The sequence below is a fragment of the Phasianus colchicus genome, chromosome 1 (genome assembly GCF_987193195.1).
Source record: "Phasianus colchicus chromosome 1, bPhaCol1.hap1.1, whole genome shotgun sequence".
In the NCBI taxonomy this organism is placed as follows: domain Eukaryota; kingdom Metazoa; phylum Chordata; class Aves; order Galliformes; family Phasianidae; genus Phasianus; species Phasianus colchicus.
The window spans coordinates 178,033,293-178,046,843 of record NC_143436.1 but is presented as its reverse complement, the minus strand read 5'-3'; the positions used below and the strand labels follow the sequence as shown (position 1 = coordinate 178,046,843).

The following is a 13,551-nucleotide window of genomic DNA, read 5'->3' as shown; positions in this document are numbered from 1 at the left end:
TCCAGCCCATGGCTTTAGGCCAGTAGAAAGAAAAATAAAACTTCACAAATAAAAAAAAAATGTACAGAACTTTACTTTGCTATTAGTTATTCCCACATAAATCAAGAAGGTCTCCCATAAAGGAAGTCTATTTTTAGGGATAAAGGCCAGATATACAGAAAACCAGCACAAGCCCAAGATATATTTATAATAAGCTGTATTTTACATTTATGTATACTTAGATATAAAAATAATACTCAGATATAATTTTTTTAAATATACACACATATATAGTAATATGGTATGGGATTTTAAAATAGCTTTCTCAGAATTAACCTCTACCATATAATATATTGCTAATATCAACTTGAACACACTGAGCACAAGTTATTTCCTCACAGGGCTTATTTGCCCTCTAAAATTTTGCTATCCATTTACAGTTCAGCCATCTTTTTACCCACAAGTCATGACATAAGCATTGAATTGTCCTGGCTAGATAGGTTTGCATTTTCCAAATATTTATGTCCAGTTCTGGGTTCCACAGGTCAAAAAAGACAGGAATCTGCTAGAAGGAGTCCAGTGGAGGGCCACAAAGATGATAAAGGGCCTGGAGCATCTCTTGTACGAGGAAAGGCTGAGTAACCTGGGTCTGTTCAGCCTGTGGAAAAGATGACTGAGAGGGGATCTGATTAAAGTTTGTAAGTATCTGAAAGGAGTTGGGAGGGAAATGGATGAGGCCAGGCTCTTGTCAGTGATGTGCAGTGATAGGACAAGGAGCAATGGCATAAAACTTGAATGTAGGAAGTTCTCCACTATCATGCAGAAGAACTTTACAGTAAGGGTGACAGAGCAGTGGAACAGGCTGCCCAGGGAGGTTGCAGAGTCTCTTTCCGTAGAGATATTCAAGACCTATCTGGACGCTTACGTGTGTGATGTACTGTAGGGAGCCTGCTTTAGCAAGGGGAATGGACTCAGTTATCTCTTGAGGTTCCTTCCAACCCCTGTAATTCTCTGACATACAGACTACTTTCATTTATTTATTTATTAAATCACCAACCTTTGTACAGCTTTAACTTCCCTCTTAAAATCTTCCACACATTTTGGTTACTTGGGCTTTATAGCATGATGTCCTAACAATTACCTTGCATTTTCACTGGTAATAATGTTAAACTGGAAAAACGTTTATTGATGACAGAATTACAGTTTTGATAAACACAGTGCTCAGGAGGATGTTACTGTTTCACAATTAATGGCCACAAATTCAGAGAACAGTGTTATTATTGCTTTGTAATAAGTCCCCCAGATTAAAAAAAAAAAGAATGTTTTCAAATCAAATTAGGCAAAACCTTTTGAGAAAAAAAATTGCTATGCATCTTCTCCCTCATGTGTACAAATTTACACAAAGAATGGATCTAGTATCTAGTATCTCTCTGAACATATTACCTGCCCAACAAATAACATCCCAGAAGATCTCTTCTTGCAGTACTCTAAGGCATCATGTATTGAACCTTCTACCTAAGAGATTCTGAGACCAAGCTAAGGAGCCACACTTATTACTTATAATATTTTAAATCTTAAAAAAAATACAAGATCTGTTGCTTATGAGGTGCAGCCAAGGCAGTGCTCAAAAAAAAAAAAAAAAAAGTTATTGCTAGAATACTGATTTGATCACTTTTGGGTATGTTTGAAAGAAAATTCTAAACCAGCCATTTATTAGTTGAGTCAATTTTGTTTTCAATAAAGATGGACTGCTCTCTAATGATTCTCCGTGCAGTATATATTACTAAAAAAAGAAAGGAAAATTAGCATCGATTTATCTTTGTGACTGATTCCTTGGAAACTCTTGGGATTAACATACTCAATTAGGAATCCAAAATCCAAGAAGTCAATCATGGATTAAAGTTGATGAGACCAGCCTATAAGCAATTCTGACAACTTCTTCACACAGCAGGGGGTTGAAATAGGCAATAAACTGTCAACGGCAGCAGTATAAACTATGAGCTGTAGAACAACCAAGAAGGAATTAGGATGTATTTTTAAAACAAAAAATAAACACATCTATAGCCACTATTTGCATAATTCTGGATTAGGTTGCAACTGTATTTTATGATATTTCTACAAGTTTGGCAGGCTATTTCCAAGATCTGTTTCTGGAACTACTGTTACTAAAGAATCCTTTATTGAATTGGGATCTATAATGAGCCCTTTGGGGGTGGAAAGGGGGTGATGTCCTGTGTTGCCCTAGGTTTTCTGCTTCTGTGCATTAAAGCTGAATGTTAAATCTGAAACAGCGCAAGAAAAAAAATGAGCACATAAGGCTAGTTTTTCTTAAAATTACGAAGAGGGACAGTGCTGAGTATCATACACATATATTGCTTCTCACATTGTGCCTATCACTGCACTGCCCAAGCCTGCAAGGTCTATATTACAACTTCCACAAGTTTTCTGCATCTTTTAAACTGACTGACATTGCTCAAGTTGGAGGATTTGGATTCCTGTTTTTTATTTATTTATTTAAGGTTTCAAAAATCAAATGAACAAGAAGAACAAAGAGACCTCTCTTTCTGGTTTAGTTGCCTAGCTATCTATACATGCTAACACAGTAATGCTTCCGTTCCAGATAGGTGGAGATCCTGTAGCACATCTGACAGTCCTACACTGCTCCCTGCAACCACTGAGCAATCCATAAATGCCACCTAAATGGACATTACAGAGGTTTTCTCCTAAGCACCTGAATTTACACCTGCAACCTATCTTAAGGACACTGAATCCCACCTTTTGTGCATCTGAAAGCACCTGTCCATAGTAAGTTACTGACCAGAGGTATGATCAGAAGTCAAAAAGCTGAATTTTCAGGTTGCTACACAAACAGAAATGGTGCACATTTCTGCTTTGTTTATGATACACAATTGCTATAAGCCTACCAGACTAACCTAGTGTAAGCACATAGAAGTAAGGAGCATCAAATACCTACCATAGTATTTCAACATGCAACTGAACAATTTGAATCTGTAAGCATGACAAGACAACTAGTTGCCTGTATTACTGTTACCCCTACTCAGGAATTTTACAGCCAGATGTTCTCAATCTTAGCCTAACACTGGGGGGAAAATATTGTTCTGTTATCTTTTTACAAAGTTGCTTTTTATGACAACAGTTACTGCTCTCCAGTCCTCAACTTACTCCAACAATCCCCAGGCTTCAGGTTTTCTGTTGTCTGGCTATACCTCAGAGATGCAAAGCCAATTGGAAACAGAAGGCACGGTGATTTAAGTACAAGTCTGATTGTATAAATCAGGGAATAAGCACACAAATACAAAGCTGTATGTTTTTTAGTACCTAAAAGATAGACCAATTTCTGCATGCTGTTTTGGTAACAGGACCAGAAAGAACTCCCGTGCCTACATTCTGCATTTTTAAACAAATCTGTTTGACAGGAAAGCATAAGAACAAGAAAAACAAGTCTCACACAGCAAGGAAAGATCTCATGTAGGAACATTTCATGTGCACTTTCACAGCTTGTGCCATCAGCCAGTCTGAGTGGAGACCACCAAGAACACACGGAGCCCTTCACACCATCACAGTCAGACTATGTTGCACTTGTGACGTTCCTGCTTTTTTAAAAGTTTGCCTATCAAAGCATTGTGTTTAGATGGAATTTAATAAGATTCGAAAACTCAGCTCCAAATTATAAACAATAATCCTATCATTTTGTCCTTTGGTATGTTTAGATGTTGCAGGCTGGATGTGGCTCTGGGCAGCCTGGTCTGGTGGTTGATGACCCTGCACACAGCAGGGGGGTTGAAATTCAATGATCATTGTGGTCCTTTTCAACCCAGGTCATTCTATGATTCTATGATATGATGATTCTATGGTTTATCTTGTTAAACACTGCTCTGGTGTAGGTTAAGGCTTTCACTCTCAACCTGCATAAAGAAATGGTGTTCAGATCCAGGTTTACAATTTATCTCTGGATACTTAAGGCAGAGGAGAAAATAACGCAGCTGCAAGTTACCCGTGCTATACAGTCCCACTCTCTTTCCATTTACTTCTGTATCTGTTCTAGTTGAGCATCACACAAGATATCTTTCATGCTACTGTTTCCCCAGAACCATTCCCAAATGCCTTGAACTCTTACCTGCTATTATTGATATCACCTTTGATCTTTCTATATTTCTACTCCTCCAAGCATGACATGAAAGCAGCATTCCCGTATTCTTTTACATTCAAAATCAGCTATATTTCAAAGTTTTGATGTCATCAGGACAACTTTATATCATCTCCAGTGAAATCTATCTGCTCAGCAGATGTGAAACAGATCTTTTGTTTTACTACTCAGTTTAAAGCCAGCTACAGAAGTAATTCTATAAGATGGTGCTATGTAATAATACGCAGGTATTTGTCTGTCAAGTCCTAAAAAGCCATAACCTTGCAGTTGATCTTCTGTTTAAGGTAATCCAACAGTTTTTAGTGCACACTGCTCTAGCAATATAAGAAAACCAAAAAGAGGGCTTTGTATTGACATTTTACCCCAGTCGGTATCTTAGTAACTTTCTAAATAGCTTAATTTCCGAGGGTGAGGACAGCACCCCTGTAACCATCATATCCAAGGGCTCCAGCATGAACAAGAAATCACAACTAAAGAATTTTGGTTTCCAGGACCTGTTTTTCTTGTTTAGATTTGTATTTTTCACTGAGTTTTATACTTTTTAAAAGCAAAGTCAGAGAGTGTCAGTTGGAATACACCAGTGAAAAGCAAAGGGGAAGAGAAATTAAATCACAAAAAATAGGGCAATACCAAGTTTCCAGATGTTATGCTAGACCAAAATCTCCAATCTGACTGTTAACTACTTCAAAAGATTCAAAATTCACCTTTAATTCTTTTTTAAAGTCAAAAGTAGGAAGATCTCATTTTAAACCAAACAAGAGAAAATTTCATTTTCTCTGTAATAATCAGGCTACGAGGCCTGTCTTCTGTTACGAGCTCTCTAGCTGTGTGAAATCCCTATGCAGATACATTTTAGTCATTGGCAAGGCAGCTGAAATCACACATAGTTTAGAGGGCCCAAGCATCCTACAAAGATCAGCCACTGCGGGAAGGTAAACATCAGCTTCAACCCAGGAGCATCACTGAACAGTGAAGCCCATGATCACAGTTACCTGAATACACTTTCCACCAGATCCCAAGTTCTTTATTTTAGCTACCACTTTTCCCAGAAACGAAAGGAAAAATCAGGAAATCAGTTGCCACAGTTTAGGTTGTCCTGGTATAAGAGTGTTTGGTATCAAGATGCACTTCTAAGTGTAGCACTTCTAACTGTTAGTACACCAAACTTGAGATGTCTGGAAAGGAGGTATTCTCAAGGTATTCTCAAGTGCTCATTACTGTTTAATTAACTCAAGTTTACTTTACTCTTTTACACACACCTCTCCAAATTTTGTGTCCAGATATTGTGTGCTGAAGTCTGAGTACCATTTCTCTCTCTGACACTTATAAACTCTCAGGATAAAAAAGTTATGATGAAGCCCCAGCGCATCATTGCTGCACAGTTCATTTACTTAAGTCTTATACTGTTATTCCTCAGGTGATAAAGCTTTATTGAAATAAAGCAGACACAGTAACAAAGGTATAACTGACAGTCTGTCATATTGACCGATGTGCTTTTTGATTCAACTTTATAAATATTTACTCTGCAATCCTTTAGAAGATCAAGTTAGAACGTAGTTCAAGTCCAAATCCCCATCTCATTATAATGCTAAAAGAATATTCCCTGTACATCACACATCCAAGCAGGAAGTTCGGGTAAATACTGAGCTTGTCCAGAGTACTGGGGAGCAATCAGGAACATAAAACATGCACTAGCAGCAGGGCAGTAGCACCGGGCACTGAACCAGTATTATCTCAAGCTGAAGAATGGATTCCCTTGAGGAGTTTCTTTCATACCACAAATTGATCAGTGCTTCAGAGCCTCATGGCAGAAATACAAAATAACTCAGCTTTCTTTATGTAAAGCTAAAAAGAGAATTAGAGGCCTCTTCTTTCATCCCCCACAGACCTGCAGTATTCCCAAACTGGGGTCTCTTCAGTTTCCAGTCAATTTGGCTAGTTTTATTTGGTTTGGGAAGCAAAGTTTCTCAAAGATACTAACGAAAGAAACTCACCATAGAAACAACAAACCGAGCTCTTCCCACCACTGTGGGTATAGAGATTTCATCTTTCTTTTGCTCCATCTCCCATAAGCCTTAAACTTGCTCCCAACTTGTACACGCAGAGGAGTTAGCAAGACATGGGGCTGAAGCCAGCTGCACTTTTGCAGTATTGGGAAGGAACTGATTCCCACTCTTACTCAGGGAATTCAATAGAGCCAAAAGCTCATGTCCCTCAGCACAGCACACAGCAGAACTGAACATGATCTAAGACAGCAAAGAGAAGGAAACATCTGACCTTATATCCTCAGAGCAGACTTGCATTTTATGCATCATACAGCAACATCTAATAAAATGCCTCCCCACAGAGAGATGATTAAGCTACCTCAGGTTGGACATCTCAGAGGCTTTCACCTCTCTTCAATCTCTTGCCCAGCTTCTCACAAGGTAGAATGTAATTTAGCTCTCCACTGAAAGTTCTGCAGCGAATGTAATATTTGAGAAGCAGGATTTTCAAAAACACTTTTCCAAATGAGGAAAGAATTTTAGAAGGAAAACGACAATCATGAAGCTACTAAGCATTCCCTGAACAATTCAGGAAAATACTATTTCCCACACTCAGTAAAAACCCCACTAGACAAGTACTTTATATTTCTCTTTCACAATAATGAATATCACTCTCATCTCCAATAACACTTGAAAGCCACTACTAAAAAACATAACTTGTGATCAGCCAAAATCAAGTTAAGGACCATTTCAGAAACCTACGCATAAATAAAATCTTAATTATAAGCATGATAAAACTGCCTCAGAACTGTGAAAGTGGCCTCGTCAGTAGGACAAGAACTCTTGTGAGATTTCAGGAGGAATGAGGATTTCAGTCTGGCAGAAAAACAGGCTAAAGAAGTGGAATACAAACAAGAACTGGGTACTTACAATATAGAAAAATGGACTTCTTGCATTATTTTACAAATCTAAAACTACTGTATGTCAGACAACCATCCTGTGCTCACCCAGCACAGCAATACACTGTCACTATTTTGACAGCATGCTTTAATCTATATTGAAATTTTAAAAAACAAGGTTAAAGCTAATTCAGAAATAGTTAACAGAGGAAAAATTACATGAGTTAATGGAGAGTACCTGTACTCTAAGAGCCTAACACCATGCATAAAAGATGACTGGACTCTGAGGGAGCTGGATATTCACACGCTGACCACAATATGATTCATTGAATGGTAAAACATTACTTACTATCTGCTAAAATATTAGGCTGGTTGCCTAGTTATAAGTGTTCTAATTTTCTAACTATTAACCTCATTCATGACTGCTTAATTGTAGAAATAGAGAAATGAACATATAAACGTATGGAAATATGAAACAAAAATTCTACAAAAAATGTAGAATTCACTTTTTTCAGACCAAGTGACCAACCCACTGAGTTCAAGTTCCTCTTGTATCTGAATAGGCAACAAGGAACAATAAGAAAGATCCCTTCCTGGACCTTCTTAAATTTCGATTATAACCTGAAGCATGAGATCACGCTCCAATCCAAGACACATTATGTTGATTTCATAATATTATTCAACCTCCTTCAAAACCCAGTTTGATTACTTGACTTCTTCAGGCAGTGAATTTTACAAAATACAAGCAGTTATATTTTAAATATTACTAAATCAAATGACCTGATTAGTTTTATAATTTCATGGTACTCCAAGGCAATGCAATGGTTTGTAAATGGGCAATAGGAAAAAAAGTCCACTCTTTTAAATAACCAAAGCCAACTAATTTCAGTTTTTCCTTTTAGAAAAAAAAAACACCTGAGGAGTAAGCACCTTTAAAGCCCATCCCTTTTGTTACTCCTACCTCAATAATATACAAAACCACATTCTTGTAGAAGCAGTAGAGTATGCACTTGGTAACTCGATTGTAACTCCAAGCTCCATGGACCAACAACAGCTTCTCCAAGTAGGAAAACTGAAACAGAGAAAACATGTTTATACACATATGAAGAACTGTTCAATAAAAAAAAAAGTTAGAGTGAATTCTCTATCTGTGAGTGAATTCTCTATCTGAGTGAAAAGCCTCAGATCAGCTATGAAAACTGCTGAAGCACAATCTGAATATTTCAGCAGCACACATATATAAAATGTATGTCCTGACATTTAATATTTACTGAAAGTCTTTTCTGGCAACAGAATCTAAGAAACGCACAAAGTGTGTTGTCTTTAAACAGCAAAAAGCCTTCAGTTAGTACCACTACCCTGGTAGTGAAATCAGACAAGGTTAATATTTGCCCTGTGGATTAAGAATACATGTAAACTCTTAATTTCATGGTGAAAGATTTCTCTGTTTCAGGGCTTACAATGCTCAAGAACACCTAGTTTTTCTGTGTAAAATTAATAAGCTCATCACTAGAAAATAAAATATAAACAAGCACAAAACAGATGCATGCCATCTTTTATAAAGCATGAACACTTACATTATCAGTCACTAAATGTATGCAATCATGTTATAAGCCATTTTAGATGCTCTATATTAAGAAGGAGCCCAAAAAGACAAGTAAATGAATCTAGGGATTGTAAAAATGGATACCTAGTAATGCTAGTGGGAACCACACACACGGCTTCTATTTTTTTTTTTTTTTTTTTTAATACAGAAGTAGTCTCCCAATGCAGCCTAAGAAATGGGTAATATCTAGTCTTGGCTTTGTCAGTGAACTTTTTTTAATGGCTTTCAGCTCTCCTCTTTCATCCAGCTATGGAGGGATCAAACTGGGGACTTCATTTACTGTTCAGCACATGTGAACCTGAAGAGTTCTTGGACATAAAGACAAGAACACTACTTGCTTTGCTTCCTTTTTAATGGAGAAACTTGATAGTTGATAGTAAAGACTGACTTCTTAAAAGTAGATTCTAGCTCAGTCATTTTAAAAACTTACTTGAAACTTTGAAAGCTGCAGTAATGAATTAGAACTGCCATGAGAGAGCTCTGCTCCCATGATTTCCAGCACAGAAATCAGTGAACCACAAATCCTCTAAGAACAACCTTTCTGACATGCATCAGCAACGTGGATTTCTTAGGATATGCCAGAAAGAAAGGAGGAGAGAAAATAAAAGTGAAAGAAGCTTCGTTCAGCCCCTGCCCACTCTGAATCAGGACTGAAAGTAGGACACTTAGAAGGGAGCAGGTAGTATACGAGTCACCTACTGCCTCAGTTAATCTGTGGCATTTTTATAGCTTTATTCCTCAAAACTACATGACAAAACATCACCAATGATGGGAAGATCCCCATCACATCCTGACAAGTGGCCCCCAACACCTCCTGCAGAGAACAGAGAGTTGGATGCACCCTAAAATATTCCCTCTCTGCTGAATCTGAAGAGTGACTGTCTCAGATGTGGCTCCTTCTGCAGCTCCAGGTTGGACAAATCCTACCATTAACTGCTCTTTAACCTCTGTTGTCACAAAGATGAATCTACTCCATTGCACAGTGAGAAACATTAGTAACCTAAATAAAACAATTCCAAGCCTGTTTGCAGTGATAAGAAATACTATTAAGATATAGCAAGGAATTAAATTTTTGATGCCAATTGCTGGAACAATATAAATGCACAACTACTGGCACACTCGAGTGACCATAGGTGATAGAGCCCTTCTAAGATACTGCATTTGTTTGGGCACTGCTACATTCATGGGTTTTTAAAGGAGACTTGTCTAAGGAAGAAATTGCTCTAGTTCAGAAAAGGTAAAGTTCTCCAGGCATCAGAAGCTCTCGGGATTAAGATGATAAAGTTTTTTACTGGGGAAAAAGTTTTTAAATTCTACTGCTCCCTAAGCAGTTAGGTCGTCTGGTTTGGGAATTCTCTAAACATGGATCACTGGTGCAAGATCATTTAAAGGGGAAAGGATGATTCAAGCAGATGCTCCGTGTACCTGTGGAAGTTATTTGGAGCAGAGTCAGATGTAAAGTTGCCTTTTTATTTTTGTTTGGTTTATGCTTTGATTCCCCCTGGAATCCTGAACGAGTTTATATCGAGACTTTCACTTCCATAAGTGCCTACTTCTGGCACCACATTTGAAATCTCATTTGAACATGAGATGCTACATTAGAGCGGTCGTTTTAAATTACTCAATAAGAACATACTCTGCCTTCAAGGCATGCACACACAGTAACACTTCAGTGGGAGTTATATGTCTTCACTGAAAGAAATATACCCCATGGAGATCAAGTTTTTCTTTTGAACATTTTTTTGAAACATAACTGCACACTCCTAGTCCTCTCTGCAAGAGGGATTCTTCAATATCTTTTCTAACATAAGCCTTTCTTAAGTAATCAAAAAAATACAGTTCCATACTATTTCACTAATTTTTGAAAGTTTAAACTCTGTGCTTGCATGACCAGCTTCTATTTCACATGGAACTAAGATTCATTGCTATTGTCATTAACTCCCTGACTGGAATTTAAACCAAGAACAACTCATTTCCCTAATTTTAACATTAAATCTAAAGACATGCATTTTCTTTCTGGTAATTTAGAAGCAACATGTGAACATGAAGATTTAAGATTTAATGTTGCTGCCACCAATGCAAAAGAAATCAAGCGTGTAGGACATGCTATCTGCCCCTTTGTGGACAAAATTCTCACTGCTTATGCTTACTTATTAAAATGGAAGCAATCAGTGCTCTGAGGAAATGTAGGTAACGAGCATTCAATTAAGTTACGTAGCAGAAGCAATGTATAACCTACAGAAGCTAAAAAAAGAATCATTGCAAAATACCAAAGACTATTCCAATGGCAGTCCCTATAATTTTATACACTGTTTATTATGGAATAAGCCATTGGTGAAACAGCTTGAAATTTTCTTAATAAATTTAGAAGGTCTTAGTTGCTCAAACCTGGAATGCATGGTGCTTCATCTGACCACGAAAGGCTATACAGCAGCCATACAAGGATGCCACTTGGCTTCACAGCACAGTTAGCACATTAAACAGTTATCTGTCTAAATAATATCATTATTATTATACCTTTTTAAAACTTCAGCTTCTACTGAAACTACCTAAAAAAGTAACATTTTGTATCAATTGGTAGAACAAATCTAGCTATACTCTAGCAGATGGGAACAGCAGCTGATGCACAGAGATAACCTGTCAGTAGATCATCTCTGCTTCTTGCCAGCTCTCATTCATTCTTGCCCTGTGATCAGTCTCAAAAACAACACAGGGAACCTGAACTGTAAACAGTATTCAGAAGATGTCTGTCTACTGAAGTACCTCCTTCCTTACTTAGCTTTATATAATCCTGCAGCTAAGTTCCTTCAATTAAACAAGAAAGGTTCTTCTACTTTCCTCTTTAACTGAAGTAATCAGGGTCAAATTTCATAGGATTGTTTGGGAGCACTCATCCAAATCGTGTTCAAAATAACATACCTAAAATGAAAACATTGCCCAACTCTTCAGGACTGTGAGCAATTCTTGGATGTGTCATGGGGGTGGAAGGAATATAAAAGGAGAACATGACCTCAAAATAAGAATGTCCAAATAGTCACACTTTTACACACCTGTTTGTAATGCCTATTCATAGTAAGGGAAAAGGACTTTCACGAGAGAGATAAGTTGCACTTAAAGCATGTCAGCTTAAGCATCAGAAAGTGCCTTTCCCTGATTATTGAAGAGCCAAGCCATTAGCTGGCCAGCAGAAAGAAACTGAAGCTTCCAGGCAAGACAGAGCTTTGCTGCAAAGAGCACAGAAATCAAAACACTGGATTCCAAAGCTGTATCACAGGTATCTGTTTTAGATGCTGCCTTGAAAAAGGAAATGATCTGAGATTCTCTTAGCTCGAAGGCTAAGAGAAAACACTGAGCACTACATGGCTCAGTGTTCAGTGGGTTCTCTGACATAAGATATGGCAATAGGATTTTTTTTTGCCTCTGACCTGTGCAATGGCATAATCCGAGCAATTGGTTGCCTGCATGCCCTCATTGCCACTGATCCCTACTCCAACATGAGCGGTCTGGATCATTCCCACGTCGTTGGCACCATCCCCAATGGCAAGTGTTATGGCATTCACATGTTTCTTTACCATGTCTACTATTTCAGACTTCTGTAGAGGAGATACTCTGAAAAGGAAAGAAAAATGTGTCAGTTTCTCACATGCTCAGTTATGTGCCTTTTCCAAAAGGACAGCTGTCACCTACATTTAGAAATAATCAAAGGGCAGTTGCTGGAAAGTTTCTTTATTCAACGACTAATCTTCAGAACCTGTGCCAAACCATTTCAGAAAGAGAAAGCTGCTTTAAAAATAATTTTGTATTTGCATAAAATATGAGAAGGTAATGATTAAAATAAGACCAAGTAGACATGAAACATTTTCAAGCTTTTCTTCCATCCCCCAGTGCCATCTGACGCACTTTGGTGTAAACCAATGGCATCATAGTGGGAACACTGGAGAAGGGATTTTCCTCTCCAGCAACCTCAGTTCACAGATCAATAGTGCACCTCCATTCAGAAGAAGGAAGACCATAAATAAATCCATCTGAAGTGTTTCCAGTTCACTGAGAAAAGACGCTGTAGGCTTACCTTATTCCTTTTTTCAGCTTATTTTCCCTCTTGTGAACCCACTTTTCTGCCCCAACTACTCACTTTTTTATTAAAAATAAATAAATAAATAAAAATAATAATAATAATAAGAAAGCTTTCTCCCTGATTTCCCAGATGTCCTCCATGCTGGTACCATACTGGCTTCAGTGATGATGTTAATTCCAGTTCAAAAATCAACTGAATACAAAAACAAACCATCAAACACCTGACTACTACCAGGTATTACTCTCATTGGGATTTTCAGCAGTCACATTAACATGACCCTTCTCTCATTTTTATATCAGTTTCACTTTGATAAAAATTCATGGAATTCAATGGTGTCTAAACCAGGGAAGTGGAAAAATAAGCAGGACTAGGTCACTAAATTAGATGAGACATCCAAAATGTGTTTTTTTCTATGAAAAAGGTGGATCAGGTTACCAAATCATATGAGGTATTCTGGAAATACCTACATGTAGATTAAATATTTCCATTCTAAGCCCATCTGTACAAACAACTTTAATCCCTTTCCCCATCAGTTTCAGTTAAAATTCCAAATTATTTTTTATTCCCTCAAATAATGCCTTAGACATAACTTTCCACATCTCAAGTCACCCACATAGCATTCAACAAAATGAATGTAACTGATACCTGAAAGCTTTACTGTGAAAATGGGAGAGAATGGAGAGCCTGGGGAATTGGGAAAATGGAGGCTTTTTATACAGCATTTTTTTCAGAGTCCAGATTCCTTGATAGCAACTTGCACAGCTTTCACAGAATCATGGAATCATTAAGGTTGGAAAAGACCTCTAAGATCACCAAGTCCAACTGTCCACCTACCACCA

General features: G+C 37.6%; 1 protein-coding gene across 6 annotated transcripts in view; it reads right to left on the bottom strand.

The window, feature by feature from the left end:
* The window catches only part of ATP8A2 (ATPase phospholipid transporting 8A2), a 318,618-nt gene that overhangs the window by 133,569 nt on the left and 171,498 nt on the right, over positions 1-13,551 (bottom strand). For all 6 annotated transcript variants that reach the window (XM_090133805.1, XM_090133804.1, XM_031615871.2 and 3 more), the window contains 2 exons: positions 12,063-12,246; positions 7,993-8,103 (listed from right to left, as the gene is read on the bottom strand). In XM_090133805.1, the coding sequence (XP_089989931.1) occupies positions 7,993-8,103; positions 12,063-12,246 (295 nt within the window). The remainder of the gene's footprint in view (positions 1-7,992; positions 8,104-12,062; positions 12,247-13,551) is intronic.